Here is a 20,755-nt window from a genome sequence, read left to right as displayed (position 1 = left end):
TTAAATCTCCCAATATGGTTCTGTGAACTTAGTCACAAAAATATTAGACCAATGTATGATACTTACCGGTATGTGTTGTGGAAACTCAGTATGTGCAATCCAAAAATAAAAATAAAAAAAATGAATAAAATAAATAAATTAAGAGTAGTGTTTAGGTGTGGTTAAATATTGTGATATATATATATATATATATATATATATATATATATATATATAATATAGCTGGATAGATCCCCAGCATGTACAATAGTCAATAATGATTAATTTATGCAAAAATGAGAGATCAATAAAGTGCTAATTGTGCCGTTGGAAAACACCAATTAAACTTATACTCCTAGTAATTAATACACCAATCATCCAAAAATCAAAAACATTTGAAATAAATAAGGTGCTCTTGTGCCAGTGAAGGAATCAGTTTTGTAATCTAATGGACTTCTCAAGTGAGTGATCACACCGCGCGTGCCTTATTCGTGCTCCTATTAGGGCTGCACTCAGATTCTTCTCCCCCTCCTGGGGTCTAAAGCATCCACAATATGTTCCACTGTGTAGCAATATAGGGTATGAAACCGTCATTGTTGGATATGGGGAGATTCCATCATATGTTGAACATCATAAAAGAGAGAGAGGGAGCCCAATAGCGTAATACTGTAGCAAACTGTTTATTGTACAAACGCATAGAAAGGTACTCACATTCGATAGGAATAACACAAGCATGTATTGCTGACACCAGCACCTGTAGCCGGGCGGAGTCGGCATACGTCCTTGCATCATTTCCGGCTACAGGTGCTGGTGTCAGCAATACATGCTTGTGTTATTCCTCTCTCTCTTCTATTATGTTCAACATATGATGGAATCTCCCCATATCCAACAATAAGGACGGTTTCATACCCTATATTGCTACACAGTGGAACATACTGTGGATGCTTTAGACCCCAGGAGGGGGAGAAGAATCTGGTGAGTGCAGCCGTAATAGGAGCACGATGAGGCACGCGCGGTGTGATCACTCACTTGAGAAGTCCATTAGATTACAAAACGGATTCCTTCACTGGCACAAGAGCACCTTATTGATTTTAAATGTTTTTGATTTTTGGATGATTGGTGTATTAATTACTAGGAGTATAAGTTTAATTGGTGTTTTCCAACGGCACAATTAGCACTTTATTGATCTCTCATTTTTGCATAAATTAATCATTATTGACTATTGTACATGCTGGGGATCTGTCCAGATAGATTATATTAATTGTGCCGTCTTTAAAAAAAAAAAAAAAAAAAGTTTACGTAGTTACAGCTGTCAAAGATGGACAATGTAACTATGAATACCATACTATACCTGTAGGATCCCTCTACAAGCCAGACATCACTGTAATAGACACCACCACTGCAGTGATCTCCACTAGCTTCCATGTCCCATGCTGAGCAGCTGCCCTGTGCACACAGGTAGCTGCCTGCTTGGCACAGGTACCATTCTATGAATGCCTTGCATTTTCTCAAAGAATGCAAAACATTCTCTGAACGTGGTGGAAACCATGATGTCACTACCTCGCCTTTCCACCTCGTCCAATCATTGCATTCAATGAGAAAATGACTAGCATAATCTGGAATGCTAGATTCTAATTTCCTGGATTTAAAGTGTGATTAAATGTAGGGGTTTGCTAACTTTATCCCATATGACAAATTCACATTTTTGTTAATTAAGATAATGGAAAGTTATTTGTGTACCACCTTTAGCTGTAGGCACTTTTTGTTTAATTGAGATCTAATGTTTGCCTGTTCAAATACATTCAAGTCAACTATTTCCAAGAGGTGTGCTTACATTTCCACGCAACTGTAGGTAATATAACAAGTGACTGGCTGCAAATTTCAGTTCAGAATAACCTTGTACAACAGTGTAGGTGTATATAAATCAATGAACAAAAACTGAATATATTGCAGCTTAGCTACCTTTTTTTAAATGTGCTGGCTGCATTTTTTTTTTTTTTTCCCACCTTAACTTTTAACTCTGTGATCCTGTCAACAACAAATGTCCTGTCCTAGGGGGAGCAACATTAACTGTACTGACGTCACCGTAGATTGTTTGTTTCTGTTTTAAACTACAAAACAACTCCCTCTTCTCATCTCCATAACATGGCAGTGTTCTGTAGTTCACAGTAACCTGGACAGGGCTGGTAACACTGCTTTGGATTTTAGTACATCAGAGGCAATGTGTTGTCACTACACTGGATTTCAGCAGGATCAGCACTTCTTGCACAGATGTAACAAAGTGTCTAATGGTATTGTATATTTAAATATATATAGCAATTTGGCTGTCTGGATATTAGACTAAAGATACTGTAGGTGGTATTTTATAGTTGCTTATTAAACACATTTTTGCTATACCTAAACAAACCTAAAAAAACTGTTGCGAGTCCTGAAGTACAGATATTTAGCCTGCGCATACCTGTCTCCATGTCCCCTTTTTATGCTCAAATTTTGCCCGACACTTCTTGATCGTGGGGAAGCTTGCCAATCTCTCCCTGCCTCCTGCACATTCCTATTGGCCAATGAAGCAATCCATCATAGTGATGAGCCAAGAAAAAATTGATGTTGGCAGAAGGCAGCAAGCTCAACACTGCCCAGAAGGGGCAGACAAGATGTAGCAGACTTGGAGGCTACTGCAGGTATACAAAGACATTATTAGGATGCCTGCACATTATAGCTGACAAGTTTTATTTTTTGGTTCTAGTGACAGGGTTGTTTTCTAGGTCCATGCTTTGTAAATAGTGTGTCAGTGACCCAGAACAAACAGGCAACTAGTGAGATGTTGGAATGCCTTAACTTCATAGCTGTTCAAGGTTAGTGACTAATTGGGTAAGGATGCAGACATTGGAGCATGCACCTTTTTAAAATTCAGTTGGCAACGGCTGTGCCTACATTGGTCTAATATTGTAATAAGTAATTTAAAAAAGTGAAAAACTTAAATGTTAAAGAGATCCAAAGGTACAGGCAGTTGATGTGCTATACAAATTTCAGCTTTTCCTGTAAAGGTGAACATGCCTCTTCCCCTGTTCCACTGTATTGGTCACAAGTTCAAATTAAGGCCAACTTCACATAATTGCAGAACACCGCACCAAACATAAAACCCTCTACTGTGCTTTGTGGTATATTTTGGCGCATTAGGCAGCACATTGAAATGAACAGGCTTCCTTAACGCGTGCGTGTGTGTCTGTGTGTGCACAAATCACAATGCATAGATGTAAATGGGCCCTTGGACACCAATAGGGAGATTTCTTTGAATTGATGGGCAAGCCTTGAATTTCACAGGAAAATTTGAAATTAGCATGAGCATCTTTTGAATCATCTAAAGGTAATTTATGTGGCTACATTTATCATATACTTTTGAGTTGCCAATGGGGTCACGTTTACTTTCAAGGAAATTTGTCATGAAGCAAAATATGATTGTACTGTGGTTTAAGCAGTATTCAACCCTTAGTTGTGAGGCTGCAAAGGATTTAATCACAAGGTATTTGGCTTCCTGAAAGATTCCTTTGATTTGCTGCAATTTGCTGACTTTGTGGCAACTAGTTTAAGCATTTTTGTGAGTGAGTGCAAAAATACTGCAGTACACAAGAAATAAGCAACAGTCAATGCTGTAAATATAATATATTCACATATCTGCGTATTCAATAACAGAGTGATATACATGACAGTATAAGATAGAGTGTTTGTTTGTTCCCCTAAGAAAAAATATTAGATAATGTTCCCTTAAAGCATGAATAACAGCACAGCCCAGTGCTTGTGTTGTAATTTGGCCCCTTCTATCACCTAAAAAGCCTGGCTGATCATGCCTGGCTATACATTCCCCCACCCCCCCCCCCCCCACACCTAAACTTTATCATGGCTGCTGAGCCCTGACACCGTGGTCAGTTTACCTGCCTCTGTCATCTGTGTGCCTCCGTTATCCGCAGCCCTGCTCTGTCCTCTTCCCCCCCCCCCCCCCACCTTCTGTGTCAGTACACGCCCCCTCCTGCTGCTATCATAAGTACAATAAAGACATCCCATCCCCTCTGTAACATAACGTGGGGTGTCTGTGTTATATAAAAAAAGCTGCCAATCTGTGACTCAGCTCTCTCCTCTCTTCCTCGGCTGACATCAGCGCAAGTGCTTGGCCCCTCCCGCTATAGCTGTAAGCTGGGGAGAGGACAGAGCCGAGGAGTCGCATGAGTACCATGAGACACTCTGATATAGGTAACGATCGGCAGCTGTTTTATATAACACAGGGGCACATAATGTTATGTTACAGAGGGGATGGGATGTTTTTTTTATTGTAGTGGCTTCTGTTTTTGGCTTCAGTGTTTTTTTTCTGCTGTCAAACTCCCCAGCATGTTATCATATGTGTCCATGCACACATATGCTGTTATCAGCAGTTTTTGGCAGGGGTGTTTTCTAGCTGGAAAAAAAAATCCCAGAACTAGTGGGTTTTGAGAGGAGTTTTTCAGCTGTAAAAATGCTCTAACTTTGAAAAAAAGCTGAAAACTGCTTAAAAATTCCGATATTCGGTAGAGGTCGACCGATTTTATATCTGCCAATTTTTGGCACCTTTTTAATTGAATTGCAAATTAGGCCGATTAATTTATGCACTAGTCGGTTCACACAGGGGTGATCCGACTTGTGGGGGTACTCAGCGTGACTTGCAAATTACTTCTGTAATAGTCAATGCAAGTTGCCTGAGGTCTCCCCGTCAAAGCGACTTGAGTCTCTCTGTCTATCTGGGCAGCCTGCCAATCTGATAACATTGCTGATAAAAGAAGCAAAGAGATGCAATGTTTCTACTTATCAAAGGAATTAACTCTGGTGTGTAGAAGATCTCAGTTTTAACCATTTAAAGACTAAATCCTTTCTGACGTGTTGCTTACAAGCAAAAATCCAGTATTTTCTGCTAGAAAATTACTTAGAACCCCCAAACCCTTTTTTTTTTTTTTTTTTTTTTTTTTTTCTTTAAGCAGAGACCCTAGAGAATAAAAGGGCGGTTGTTGCAACATTTTATGTCACACGGTATTTGCGCAGCGGTCTTTCAAACACAATTTTTTGGGAAAAAATACACTTTAACCCCTTCGCGACTAGCTGCAGCAGTTGTACTGCGGCAGGTTGGCTCCCCTGGGCGAACCGATGTAACTACTTCGATTTGCTTTTTGACTACTAGGGGGCATGAGCCGATGCACGTGCCCGGCGGTTGCGATCACTCCACACAGATGTAAACAGACAGATCTCTGTGTTGTCAGGGGTGAGGAGAGCGATCTGCTGTTCATACTAAGTATGAACAATCAGTCTCCTCACCCAGTCAGTCCCCTACCCTCACAGTTAGGATCACTCCCTAAGTAACACAGTTAACCCCTCGATCGCTCCCTAGTGTTAACCCCTTCCCTACCAGTGACATTTACACCGTAATCCAGTGCATTTTTATAGCACTGATCGCTGTATAAATGGCAATGGTCCCAAAAATGTGTCCGATATGTCTGCCATAATGTCGAAGTCCTGATAAAAAAAATCGCAGATCACTGCCATTACTAGTAAAAAAAAAAAAAAAATAATAAAAATGCCATAAATCTTTCCCCTCTTTTGTAGATGCTATAACTTTTGTGCAAACCAATCAATATACGCTTATTGCGATTTTTATTACCAAAAATATGTAGAAGAATACATATCGGCCTAAACTGAAGAAAAAAAATGTGCTTTTTAAAAAAAAAAAAATTGGGGATATTTCTTATAGCAAAGAGTACAAAATTATTGTGTGGTATGTGTTTTGTTTTTTTTGTTTGTTTTTTTTTTTTTTTATAGCGCAAAAATAAAAACCGCAGAGATGATCAAATACCACCAAGAAAAAAGCTCTATTTGTGGGAAAAAAAGGATGTCAATTTTGTTTTGGGTACAATGTCGCACAACCGTGCAGTTGTCAGTTAAAGCGACACAGTATCGCAAAAAATGGCCAGGTCATTGAGCAGCCAAATCTTCCGGGGCTGAAGTGGTTAATGAATATAAAAAAAAATGGTAAAGTTTGCCCTTTTTTTTTGTCCAAAAGTTTTGATTACCTGTTTTTGTGTATTTAAGATACATAGGCTTTTTTATCTAAATTATACATACAAGTGCACTGATTGGAGACTTGTGTTTTAATAAATGTTTAATTTAAGAAATTTTCTGTATCCCTTCTTATTACCTAACTGTTAGATTTTATGAGATGAAGGGAAAAAAAAATCGGCCTAACATATCAGCCCAAAAAATTGACATCGTATATCTGCCGCCGCAATTTCAAAATATCGGCATCGGCCAGAGAAAAAAAACAACAATATTGGTCGACCTCCTACTATTCAGTGTTTTTCAGCGTTTTTGAGTCATAAGCTTTTATGGGAGTATAGTTTTGCCAAAAAAACGCTATTACAAAAACACTGAAAAATTCATTCTACAGCTAACGTTACTGACTTTTTTTAATGTCCAGTGTGCATGAGGCTGAAAGGTAGGTGCTCTAATATTTTTTTTTTTTTGCAGGTTCCCCTATTTGGGGGTGTTTTTGTTTTATTGTAATTTTTTTTTTTTTTTTTTTTTGACTGGGCTGCTTTTATTTACAGGCAGATGTTTTACCCTAGGGCTAATCAGGATTTTTTTACCAGGCCCATAATAATTGTGTTATCCGCTCTGCGACACCGTTTAAATGTTGGGTCTAAGTACTGCATCCTTGGACTTTCATATTGCTTTCAAAGTCTATCAAGGTTTCATCACCTTCTGACCAATTAAAGATGAAGGTTTTACTGCTAAGCACAAAGCTTGTCCTGTAAGTAAAACAAATATATCCAGCTTTAGTTACCATTTAAGGGATACTGAATACATAAGCACATTTAAAATAAAAAATGGAAACATATGAAATTGTACTATTGGCCTAGAGCGTTGTAAAGATAGAAAAGAAGTATATGCACAAATATCTGTTGTGGAAAAGTAAATATCTGTCCAATAATAATACACCTGTTAACATGACCAACACTACAATTTATTTTTGGATAGTGGTTCTCAACCCTTTTCATCTCCAGAGCTTCTTGGCAATTGTTAAAATAATGACTGATTTATATACCGGTAACAGGGTTTATTTACTAATTACGCAGGGGGCCACTGCTGATTCCCTTCTTAAAATGCTACTGAAACTATTTTACTGTCTGATACCAATATTCCCTTAAGCTTTCATTTGGAAATCTGACACATTACATGGACTGACCATAGTGCCAATCTTCTCACACTGACATCTCTTACTATCACATGGATACCTAACAGACATTGAATAACTCCCTCGTAACTGATGTAGTATTTTGTTTTGTTATCAGGGACTCGCTTTCAGGCTACATTTGACACAACTCCACCCCAGAGATTTCCCCAATTACTCTTTGAGAAGCGCATAAACCTACTATTCTGGGGACCTGTTTACAATAAGCATCACCGGCAAAAAAACAAAGTCAAATTACTCCTCGGAAACTAGAAGATGCTTTTCAAAATGACCTTGCACCTACGACTTGATGAGCCTTAAACACAGCATTACTTGAATTAGATGCTATTTTCACAGAAGACACAGTTAAACAATAGCATAGGCTTAGGAATCAGTTCTATGTGAAAGGTAACAAACAAGATGCCTTTATCAGCCCATAGACTTAAAACTATTGACTTATGCCCCGTACACTTAATCGGACTTTCCGACAACAAAACCATGGATTTGTGTCCGAAGGTTGTTGGCTCCAACTTGTCTTCCATACACACGGTCACACAAATGTTGGCCAACAATTGGGAACGTGGTGACGTACGACAAGCCAATAAAAAGGAAGTTCGGTAGTCATGTGATATCTCCATTACGAACGCTAGTTTTACAAGACCGAGCGCTTCCGGCTCGTACTTGATTTCGAGCATGCGTGAACTTTTGTGCGACGGGTGTACACATGATCGCAAATTCCGACAACAAAGTTTTGTTGGCAGAAAATTTGAGAGCATGCTAGCCAACATTTGTTGGCGGAAAGTCCGCCAACAAATGTTCGATGGAGCATACACATGGTCGGACTTTCAGCCAACAAGCTCACATCCAACATTTCCCGTCGGAAAGTCTGATTGTGTGTACGTGGCATAAGACTACAAGCCGATTAGACTAAAAATCATTTGCTGGATTACCGTGCATCCTGATACCCACCCGTGCTACTGTCTCCATACCTAAACTGCCTTATGCTATGTTTTCCTTGTGGGCCTGTTAGCAACACCCGCGGCCGGAGTAAATAGTTTAAAAGCTGGGGGCATCCAAGTACTGGTAGGCACACTAGCCTTAAAGGAAACGCAGCTGCTGGAGTTGAAGAACATAGACTCCAGTGTTTGCCTATGCAGCCTCATACTTACACCACCTACTTATACCAAAGAGTATGGAAACTTTTCGCAATTTGCAAAAAGAATATCAGTTACCCAGTTCTGAGCTATTTGGGAATCTTCAAGTTAAACAATATATAGTATTTTCTCCACTGCTTGCATATCTAATAATCTTTCACTTACCTCTTTTGAATCTAAATGCAAAAATTACCCACATTCCGCAGGGTTAATCTCCTTACTCTATAGCACCCTAATCTCTAAATTTATTCTGTTGTCTCACAATTACAAATGGAAGATGGACTTGGGTATCGAACTGGAGCAGGATGATTGGACTCAAATTTGAAATATGACTAAGTTATGTTTGTGCAATGCATTTGCTGCATAGACCAATTACAAAGTATTACTTAGATCGCCCATGATCCCAAGCCATCCATCTAACCGCTTTTGTGGCTATCCAGAATCGGGCACATTTTGCCCTATATAGTGGTTATGTCCTTTTTGTCTAGAAGTTGTGGACATAGATTTATAGAATTCTTTGCATCCTTTTTCAATGGCCACTTCCCATGAAATCTAGTGACGCACTTCTAAATCTAAAATGTGATGGTATTTTTAACCACTTCCCGCCCATATGACGTCCAGCAGGATAACATACCGGCACACGCCCATCGCTGGTGTGGCGTGTCAGTCTGACACACTGCATCTCCGATCATGGTAAGGAGCCTCTGACAGAGGCTTCTTACCACGTGATCAGCCGTGACCAATCACAGCTGATCATGGCGTGAACCGGAAGTGCCGGTAAGCTTTCCTCGGTTCGCGCTGACAAGGAGAGCCAATCGGCAACTCTCCCTGTCAGAGGGGCGGTCTGTGCTTATAATCAGCACCTTATCAGCACAGCCCCCACCAGATGTGCCTATCAGTGCCCAACAGCTGCCACTCGGTGCCCCCTCAAAGTCTCAGTGCCAATCAGAGCCCATCACAGTGCCCAGCAGTAACACCTGCCAGTACCTGTCATCAGTGCTGCTTATCAGTGCCCATCAATTCTACATATCCGTGCCCGTCAGTGAAGGAGAAAACAATTTTATGACAGAAACTAAGAAAAACTTTTTTTTTTTTTTCAAAAATTTCGGTCTTTTTTTAGTTTGTTTAGCAAAAAATAAAAACCCCAGAGTTGATCAAATACCACCAAAAGAAAGCTCTATTTGTGGGAAGAAAATGATAAAACTTTAGTTTGGGTACAGTGTTGCATGACCACGCAATTGTCATTCAAAGTGTGATAGTGCTGAAAATTGTCCTGGGCAGGAAGGGAGGAAAGTGCCCTGTATTGAAGTGGTTAAGCACCAATTTGTACTTATGTACAAGGCATGGTTTTCTGAAACTCTGTATGCGGCTGAGGTTAAAATCTGGTTACACTGGACAGTAATTATTAAAATAATTGATGGCAAAACTACAGGGCACGATGCCTATGTCTTGGAACCATGTGTCTCAGTTCCTCCCAAATGGCTTTGACTGTTGCCTACTTGACCTTTTAGTAAACCTGTTCTAAGTATTTTTTTATGTACAGCTACACAGAGCTCTAACGGTTCACACCTGGGCGTTTTGAATCTGCTAAAATTGACAAATTGCACAACACAAATTTTAGATTCCATTCATTTTAATGGCACCTAAAAACGCGGTGCAGTTCTGCCATGGTTGTCGCGTGATGAATCACAATTGAATAATTTCTTCAATTCTTTTATGTCACCTACTTAATGCCTAAAAAAACTAAAGCCATTGACTAATGTTTATCATGACAATGACACCTTTGTATTTTTGAAAACTTTCTAATAAACAGATTGAACACAAAATAAAAAAATCCAACTTAAAAAGAAGTCAAGGCCTAAGTCTTAGAGGCCAGAAGCTGTCCTGGGTGCAAAGAACAGATCTGAATATGTCATTTTCAAATAAAAGCCAGTGAAAGTTCCATTTTGTTATTTATTGAAATTACAATTGTAAGCACTATTCCTAATTGCAGGAAGTAATTTGAATTATGATTCTAGAAGAAAAAGGACAGAGTTTTGGAAGGGCTCAGAGAGTGATGAACGCACATTGATCTTACTCCTCAAACCCAGGCATATCAGCCATAAATTGAGCTACTTGGAGAACCCTAATCTTTCCTCATTTCCTTACCTCAGTTCAGTGGCAGCTGCTGCTCAAAGTTTTTTTTTTTTTTTGGGGGGGGACGGAAAAAATTTTTGAAAAGAAATCAATTTCAGCCACTGTGCCATCAATTGCAGCCACTGTGCCATCAATTGCAGCCACTGTGCCATTAAACGCTACCACTATGCCATTAAACGCTGCCACTGTGCCACCAAACGCTACCTGTCGTATCAGCCAATCAGGTGACAGGTAACAGCCCGAACACCTGATTGGCTTTTTTAACACGGCTAAGTGACCTAAGTGAGCTCGCAGGTCACCTTTTTTGACGCCTATTAGAGCCTATGGCTCTAATCAGGTGGTTCAAAAACACAACCCCCCCCCCCCGGCCGCTGTAATACAGGTGCCCTGCGCCCAAAATGAATCTATCTATTGGTGATAGAGGGGGTGGCAGGAGAGAGGGGGCGGCGCCCGTGCACCCTTAATGCACGGGCCGCCACTGCCTGAGTTCCTTGATCCCTTTGAACTAGTCTTGGCAAAACAGGAGGATTTGTGGACTCCATCCTGGATATCTGGCCTATATTTCTCTCTGTCAGCCACGGTTAAATATGCAAGCTATAAGTTTCACAGCTTCAATATCTCCTGAGATACTCATCAATGTTGCCCACTTTGTTGCTGGAATCTCTTACGTGGCACTACATGGCAAGATTAATCCCTTTACTGATGATGCCCTACTAACTCCCAGTAACACTATTACAAACCTGACGATTCTTCTTAGAATCTTTACCCAATGCGCTCAAAACTCAGGCCTCACAGTAAACCAGAATAAATTTACAGCCCTGAATATCAAACTGCCTTTTGAAATGGTCTCCCAAATCCAGCCTTGCTTCCTTTACTGCTGGTCGACGTCAACACTGGAATACCTAGGCATTAAATTGATCTCTCACTGTAATTCCCTTTTTTTTCTGTGAATTGCTATCCTTTGCTGAGATCCCTAACCTTGCTTTTACAGTTATTGCAATATTGCTGTCTTGGATAGGCCACATCAATGCAATTAAAATTACTGTTCTCCCTAAAGCTTTCTACTACTTCCGCGCCTTACTGATTAAAGTCCCATTGTTTTATTTATGTATACTACACAGGTGGATCCTCTGCTTCATATTAATGACCCAAAGTCCCTGTTCCACTTATTTTGTGCATAGATTACAGTGTGGCTTAGAAGTCCACAATATAGAAAGATACTACAAAGTAGCCAAAATTTCACAACTTTCTTTACTGCATGACACCTTGGACGTACCCCTCTGGGTACTTTTACGCCCCATTCACACCTGAGCGTTGCGTTTTCAGGCAGAAAGTCGTGCGATATTTGCGGCAATTTTGAACAGGTCAAAAAGTCACCAATGTAAAGAGCAGAAAAATGCCCAATTCTGCCTAAAAATAGGATTTTTAAATCCGCTTACCTGTAAAATCCTTTTCTTTGAAGTACATCACGGGACACAGAGTTTACCATGTGGGTTATAGGCCACTTTCAGGTGATGGACACTGGCATCCCCTAAGACAAGAAGTCCACTCCCTATATAACCTGTCCCACTACTGGGAGTACCTCAGTTTTGTAGCAAAGCAATACACATGTATACCAAAAAGAAGGAAGGGACCTCTGTGTCCTGTGATGTACTTAAAAGAAAAGGATTTTACAGGTAAACTGTTTTAAAAATCCTATTTTCTTATCGTACATCATGGGACACAGAGCCATAGTAGTTACTATGTGGGACGTCCCATAGCAATGCCAACTGAAGGGAGGGAGACACAACAAAAGTAGGGCACTAAGAGACTAGAGGACTTATACTGCTGCCTGCAGTACATTGCGCCCAAAGGTGATATCCTCATGACCTTTTACGTCTACTTGATAGAATCTGGTAAATGTATGGACTGAAGACCAAGTTGCGGCCTTGCAGATTTGAGGCATGGAGGCTTGGTGATGCACTGCCCAGGAAGTACTAACAGCTCTGGTGGAGTGCGCTTTAATATGAAAAGGTGGAATTTTCCTCTTAACTATAAGCTTGAATAATCAGTTGAATCCATTTAGAAGTAGATTTCGACGCTGCCTGTCCTCTCTTAGGACCTTTTGGCAACACAAACAAAACATCTGTTTTACGAATCTGAGCAGTCACCTTCAAATAGATCTTGACTGCTCTCACATCAAGAGAATGTAGTGACCTTTCTTCTGCAGAACGAGGTTCTGGAAAAAATGAAGGCAGAACAATATCCAGGTTTAAATAAAAACCTGACACTACCTTCAGTAGGAAATTAGGATGAGGATGTAATACAACCTCATCCTTATGAATAATCAAATATGGCTCTTTACAAGAAAGAGCAGCCGATTCTGACACTCTTCTAGCAGAAGATATGGCAACCAGAAAAACAAATTTCCTTGTCAAAAGGACCAAGGGAATATCTTGTATCGGCTCAAAAGGCTGTTTCTGTAACGCCGACAGGACTAAATTGAATTCCCAAGGGTTCAGGGGTGACCTAACTGTAGGATTAAACCGCGTTACCCCCCTGAATAAAGCTACAAACCAGAGAGTGTGAAGTAAGTGATCGTTGAAAAAACACCGATAAGGCCGAAACCTGGCCTTTGATAGTACTCAAGGCCAGCTTCGTTTCTAATCCCATCTGTAGAAATTCAAGAATCCTACCTATGACATATTTCCTGAGATGCCAACCCCTGGATTGACATCAGGAGACATACCTTCCAGACTCTATAATATGACTCTGGAGGCTGCTTCCTAGCATTAACCAAAGTAGAAACTACTGAACCTGACAGCCCACGGTCTTTCAGAATGTGGGTCTCAATAGCTAAACCGCTAAATTACTGTTTATAAGGTAGGATGGAATACTGGACCTTTTGAGAGAAGGTCTGGCCATGGTGGTAGGGTCCATGGGTCCCCTACCGCCATCTTTACGATCTCTGCATACCAAGATCTCCTGGGCCACGCTGGGGCCACAAGAATCACCTCCTTCCCTTCCTGCTTGATCCTGGAAGCAGCAGAACAGAAGGGAACGCATAGATCAGTGAAAACTGATCCCACGGAAAAACCAAGGCATCCGTTCCACATGCCAGCGGATCCTTTGTCTTTGAAACAAAGTTGTCAAACTTTTTGTTGAACCTGGACGCAAACAGATCCACGTCCGGAATTCCCCATCTTTGACATATTGACAGAAAGATGTAAGGGTGAAGAGACCATTCTCCCGGGAACAACTGTTGGCGACTCAAGTAGTTTGCTTGCCAATTCTCTATTCCTGGAATGAAGACTGCCGATGGGCAAGGAATGATGTCTTCTGCCCAAGATAGGATAGGATATGATTCACCTCTCTTGGTGCCCCCTTGGTGAATGATATAGGCCACTGTTGTGGCATTGTCGGATTGGATTCTGAATGGACAATTTCATAATCTGAGCTTCCAGGCCTTCAGGGCCAGGCGTGCTGCCCAAATCTCTAGAATATTGATGGGCAAGGTCATTTCTGATTTGGACCATTTTCCTTGGACAGACGCTTCCTCCAAGACTGCTTCCCAGCCCAGCAGGCAGGCATCTGTTGTTACCACCTTCCAGGTAACTGGTAGGAAGGATTTTCCTTTTTGAAGATTCTTGGATATCAACCACCAACTGAGGCTTTGACGCACTTTGGGGGATAAACTCATTGGGAAGTCTAGAGCTTGGACCTTCTTGTTCTAAGTTGACAGGATTCTGTTTTGCAGCAGTCTCGAATGAAACTGCGCATAAGGAACGGCCTCGAATGAAGCCACCATCTTTCTCAACAATCTCATGCAAAGTCGAATAGAAGGATTCTTCTTTGCTTTGACCACCTGAATCACTTCCCTTATGGAACTGATCTTTGCCTGGGGCAAGAACACCCACTTCTGAGCTGTATCTATGATCAGACCCAAGTACTGCAATCTCCTTGATGGTTTTAAGGAGGATTTCTCTAAGTTGAGATTCCAACCTAGGTATTCCAGGTAGCTGACTGTGTGGTGACCAAACTTTGGTTTAAGCGGGCTACCGACTAATCTATTAAGAGTAGATCATCTAGATAAGTTAGAATCGTTATACCCTGAGCCCTTAATCTGGCTAAAGGGGGAGCCAGAAACTTTGTATACACTTGTGGTGCAGTAGCTAGACCGAAAGGCAGAGCTACAAACTGAAAATGAAGATTTTCTATCTCGAAGCATAGATATTTCTGGTGAGCGGGAAAAATAGGTACATGGAGATAAGCATCCTTGATGTCGGTTGACGCTAGCAGTTCTCCACCTTGGAGAATGAAGACCACTGATCAGATTGACTCCATGTGAAAAGAGCGGATATTCAAAGAACGGTTTAGATCTTTAAGATCTAAAATGGGTCTGACAGCCCCGTTTGGTTTTGGTACCGTGAAAAGATTTGAATAAAACCCTAACCCTCGCTCTTCCGTGGGGACCACCGATATCACCTTTTGAGACAAGAGATAATCCAAAGCCAGAAAGAGAGACTTCTTTTTTTCTGGATCTCTGGGAACGATTGATCTGAGAAAACGAGCAGACGGGAACTCTCGGAACTCTAGTTTGTAACCTAGAGATATTGAGGAAGCCACCCATTTGTCTCGACACTGTTCCTGCCAGACCTTTTGAACTGCAGAAGTCTTCCCCCCCCATTTGAGCGAGCGGGGGCGCCCCTTCATAAGGAGGTTTTAGTATTTTGTTTTGTGGGTTTCCTCCCCCAGGGCCTCTTTTGACCCTGGGGTTGACCCTGAGGTTTACCTCTTGAACTTGACAGTGGAGGCCGCTGTGAATGCCTGGAGGCCGATGCTCCTGGTGCTGGAGAAGAAGCTCGTTTTAAAAGAAAAATGCTTAAACTTCTTAACTGGTAAAAGGGAACTTTTTCCATTAGAAATTTTTTGGATGTATTTATCCAGATCGTCTCCAAACAACCGTTCACCGTGAATTGCAAAACTAGCCAAGAGTTTTTTGCATGGCGCTTCGGCTGACCAATTTTTCAATCATAGAATTCTATTTACCCCCCCTTCCTACCATAGCCCAGCCCGAGCATAAGCTGTGAGGCCTGGAGAATAGAATCTCTCAGAAGCGTCTACTGTAAAACATAACGCCTCTGATATCCCGGCCAAATCTTGGGCCTGCTGATCAGGAATAATCTTGAGCACCTCTTTAAACTGGTCTTTTAAGGACTGATATACCCTGATCGCTGCCAGCGCAGGCTGAACCTGACAGAGAAATATTGTTTTTAAATAGGAATTCCAATTTCTTATCGGTTGGATCCATCAGCATTTGAGCATTGTCTACCAGATAAGTCAAGTTTTTGTTCACAGAGGATATAGCAGCGTCAATTGCTGGAATGCCCCATTTCTTATTAACTCTTCCTCCATAGGATAAAGTTTTGAAAACTTTTTTTGGAGGAAAAAACTGTTTTAAGCTTCTTTAGTAATGGATGGATAGGAAAAGCATGAATAGCTTGGGGAGGCTTTAGCAAACCCAAACAAGAAGTGGGCTTATCGACTGACTCCGCTACTGGCAGCAAAAATGTTGAGCGGACCGATTCAGTGAGAGATTGTACCAACAACCTTTCTTGCGAACCTGATCCTTCCCTATTAGACTCTTCAGAAGAGGAGTAATCAGCCTCTTCCTGGTCCCCTGAGAGAAATTCGTCATCTCTCGCCCCCTGTTCCTCAGTTTGAGGGTCCTTTGGATTGGAAGGGGACCTGTTATGCTTAGTCCCACTCTGGGATGCGATTTAAGGCATCAATCTTTTGTTCCAAGCCTAAAATGGTTGAGGAAAAAACCTCTTCAGTAATATATACAGGGGCTGCAGTGTTAAGAGCAGCTGCAACAAACTGACGTCCCTGATGGCTCACTCTGACCAGCCATATCACTCTCAGGGGAGGATGCCATCTTTTTTGAGATGGTTCTACACTTTCTTGTGGCTGTAGAAGTCTTTCTATAGCCCTTTTTTTAGGTGTTTTACCCCCCCCCTTCCTACCATAGCCCGATGCACAAAGCAGAGGAACTATCGGAAGTAACGCATCCACTGCTTGAGCAATAGTCCAGCCCTGCCACTGCTATTGATGCTCAGCCTGATGCAGTAGTAAATGTGTCAAAAGGAATGCCTGTGTCACCAAACCTCTTTTATGCCCCTCTTTCCTCTTGTGTCCCTCCGTCAGCTTGCAGCATTCCCACGCTGGACGTTGGAGGATGCCAACGCCGCGCTAAGCCCTGCCCCCCTCCGTCGCCTTCGGCCCCCCTCCTCTTTTTTTTTTTTTTTAAAAAAGGAGCTTTCCCTCTGATCCTACCGGATCGTTCTGTGAGGGGAAGAAATGGTGAGGAGAGAGCCTGGAAGCCGCCGAGTAGGGCGGCGTGTTGATCCTTTTTTTTTTTTTTTTCTCCTGACGCACTTCCACGTGAAGAGGGGGAGAATACAGCACAGGTGGGGGGTGTCTGGTGAAGAGGAAACCCCCCAGACTTACCGGAGCCAGTCTGCTGCTGCCTGGAGAAAAAAGGAAGCCTGCTGCTCCGGACACAGCGTGATCTCTTGAGGAAGCATGAGAAGGTATGTGCTCCATACAGCCCCCAGTGGTGACACAGGCGAAAAAACTGAGGTACTCCCAGTAGTTGGAGAGATTATATAGAGAGTGGACTTCTTGTCTTAGGGTGTGCCAGTGTCCATCACCTGAAGGTGGCCTATAACCCACATAGTAACTACTAATGGCTCTGTGTCCAATGATGTACGATAAGGAATTCCAGAGCTTGTTTGAGCTTAAAGTGTTTTGGAGCTTCTGGCTTCAGGCTTTGGAGTGGAGATGTGAACCATCTCCATAGAGAATAATTTTTTTTTTTTTTTTTTTTTCCCCTCCAGTGTTTTCTGTAGCTTCAGGCTTCAAGCTACATAACGCTCAGGTGTGAATAGGGCCTTAGAGATACTTTACTGTGCTACCATTTCTAGCTCTGCTTACTCTGGCTCCCACACAAAGCTCACCCATCCCCTCCACCGCCCCCCCCCATGGCCACGCTTAAAAAAATCTGGGATTCTGTTCAATATTCAGGCAAATTATTGTCCTCCTTACTACTGATACTTAACCCATTTTTCCCTTCACGTATGGACCAACCAAGAGACTTGGTTTGTTGGACTGCTCAAAGATTCACTCACATACATAATTTCTTAACCTCACATTCCTTCCCACCTTGGACAGCTCTACAAGAACCAAACACCTAGCACAGAACATTATTGTTCTCTCCAAATCTGCAACTGGATTTCAATTCAGAGTTTCTATAAACAAAATCATTTTTTTAACAGGTTTGCCTGCACTCCCAGAGGTTTCATTTCCCTGCTATACTCTGCTGTAATGTACTTATCAGAGAGGGCCCCCTTTCCTCTGTTTCTTATGCTCAGCATCTTGCCAACCCTGGCACCCTCTGTCGTGGAAACGGCATATATAGTTCTCTTTCTGTGGTATTGGATGCCAACACAACTGGCTCACGCCATCCCAATATATGATACATGCTTGAGAGGTTGTGGGCTTCAGGGAGAAGTACTACATGTCTGGTACTTTCCCAAGTTATCCCCTTTCAGGGACTTTTGGCCTCCTCCAAACCTGCATTATACGCCCCCGGGCGAAACTCTCCCCCCCCCCCCCCCCCCCTCCATGTTGCTACTCTAATTGAATCCATGAGCCTCTAGGTAAGCCCACATTCCTAACTAACACTATTGGTCCCTGGATAGCCCCTAGCTGAGACAAGGCTACGGCCTTGTAAACCTTTTTTCATGTGAACCTGATCTGTATCTGTATCTATCATCTTCTTTATTTAGCCCCTGTGTAGGCAAATTTGTTGTTATTCTTACACAAACCCAATCAAAAATGATTGCAGTCCCTTGTGTATATGAGATAATCATAAAGTACATTTTTATACTCACAATGGTGAAACTTCCCAAAGGTCGGAATAGTGATTCATTATAAGATATTCTGAATTTATTTGAAGATTTAGTGACTCGCTGCAGGCCATATGACTAACGAGCTTCATGGTAGCACCCACACTTCTGGTTTTGATATCTGATTCAGCTATAAGAAAAAAAAAAAAGGGAAATTCCAGCTGTTCCTTTGTTTAGAGATGGGCAACAATTTAGGTAGCTTGGCCAAAATAAATAAACCTACAGTAACACATGAAATGCATCCTAGCTTATTCAGCTGTAACTACACGTAAAAATTAATTTATAAAATAAGAAAATGGGTCTTTTGTCCACATCTGTCGAAAGCCCTTACTTGCAAAGCTGCCACCACTTAGTGTCTCTCTGCAGAGCAACATACCCTAGCTTTCCTATGGTTTGTACAAGATTTTAGAGAGAAGTCACATATGAAGACAGCTGCCTATTCATTAAAAACACTCATGCAGTGGCCTAATTGTCCCTGATTTATTTCAGCTTCTCAGGGACACACAGCTTGACTTCCTAGCCAAACTGGCTTTCTTAGCGCTTCTCAATAGATTGCAAATGGCACTTAAAAAGCAGTCATCTTAAACTAAAAATAAGATCTATAAGACTGCAATCAAATTAGATCCCATGCAAAGCCCTGTGTATATTAAAGGCAGGGCTTTTTTTTCTCAAATCGTCTTAGAAAAAAATGGAATCGCGCTAATAAGAAACTAGTGTGCGTACAAGTGACGATCAGTTCTCCTTTGGGGTAAATCCCAAATAAAGTGTGCAAACATATGAATTATATAAATCACCAATATATAAAGTAGAATGACAAATAAGTAAATCATCAAAAGTGCAATCTTGATGTGCAACAGTGAAGGGAATTCTTATGTAGGTCCATATAGAACAACAAGGTGAATCACCCGGGTGTTTGTTGAAATTCAATTGAGGTCCTGCTAAATAGGGACAAGGTGCTTAGGTCCACCACCACATACAGAGTGACTGGCCGCTTACCAGAAACTCATGACCCCCCCGCTACAGAGGGTCTGAGTAAGCTGTTAGGTCTGATTGCTCCGGACCACCACCGACAAACCGAACATTGGTACTGGGATGGAACATCAGGGGCCTTGATGGGGATGGATGGATCGGTGGGACGTCGGACTCTCGGCAGAGTGATAAAACCATATACGGAAAAAAGCTCCAATAGTGTAAAATCTTAAGGCTTTATTAAATCAAAATAAAATAAAATGTATACACTCACATGTAAAGTACAGAGTTAAGCGCCTAGAAAGAAGTCTGGAGCAACGGCCGGATGCTCGCAGACAGCCCGTCCTGCTGGTATCACAAGATCGGTGGGAGGTGACGTGAACACGTCGCTCTGTCCTACGCGGCGTTTCGTAATAAAATTACGTCTTCCAGGGGCACGGGCTGTCTGTGAGCATCCGGCCGGTGCTCCAGACTTCTTTCTAGGCTCCTAACTCTGTACTTTACATGTGAGTGTATACATTTTATTTTGATTTACTAAAGCCTTAAGATTTTACACTATTGGAGTTTTTTTCCGTATATGGTTTCATCACTCTGCCGAGAGTCTGACGTCCCGCCAATCCATCCATCCCCATCAAGGCCCCTGATGTTCCATCCCAGTACCAATGTTCGGTTTTTCGGTGGTGGTCCAGAGCAATCAGACCTAACAGCTTACTCAAACCCTCTGTAGAGGGGGGTCATGAGTTTCTGGTAAGCGGCCAGTCACTCTATATGTGGTGGTGGACCTAAGCACCTTGTCCCTATTTAGCAGGACCTCAATTGAATTTCAACAAACACCCGGGTGATTCACCTTGTTGTTCTATATGGACCTACATATGTATTCCCTTCACCGTTGCACATCAATATTGCACTTTTGATGATTTACTTATTTGTCATTCTACTTTATATATTGGTGATTTATATAATTCATATGTTTACACACTTTATTTGGGATTTACCCCAAATGAGTACTGATCGCCACTTGTACGCACACCAGTTTCTTATTAGCGCGATTACATTTTTTCTAAGACGATTTAACTTTGTATTTGTGTTACATATAGGAATCCGCAGCTTTTTCAATTTTCTTATTGTTTACACATTTTCACCTATGCGCAGTTAATCCCCCCTTTTTTTCTCAAACAATAGGTGCTGGAACTCCACCCCAGACCCCCCAAAACTCCTCAACCCACGCACACCCTCCAAATCACATCAAATAGTGGATGTGGTCAGTCAAATATCACGAAGAGTAGGAGAGTCTTAAAGGGGCATTAAATACCAGGATTGCATTA

At 41.7% G+C, this 20,755-nt stretch overlaps 1 protein-coding gene across 1 annotated transcript in view; it reads right to left on the bottom strand.

Moving 5' to 3' along the window:
- Nucleotides 1-4,003: 4,003 nt before the first annotated feature.
- The window catches only part of LOC141110023 (complement C3-like), a gene marked incomplete in the record, with an annotated part of 333,270 nt that continues 316,518 nt past the window's right edge, over nucleotides 4,004-20,755 (bottom strand). The window contains 2 exon segments of the mRNA XM_073601271.1: nucleotides 4,004-6,800; nucleotides 18,447-18,591. Of these exon segments, the coding sequence (XP_073457372.1) occupies nucleotides 6,692-6,800; nucleotides 18,447-18,591 (254 nt within the window).

The sequence above is a fragment of the Aquarana catesbeiana genome, linkage group LG01 (assembly GCF_042186555.1).
Source record: "Aquarana catesbeiana isolate 2022-GZ linkage group LG01, ASM4218655v1, whole genome shotgun sequence".
Lineage (NCBI taxonomy): Eukaryota > Metazoa > Chordata > Amphibia > Anura > Ranidae > Aquarana > Aquarana catesbeiana.
The sequence above is the reverse complement of the archived record's forward strand: the minus strand, read 5'-3'. Positions and strand labels throughout refer to the sequence as shown.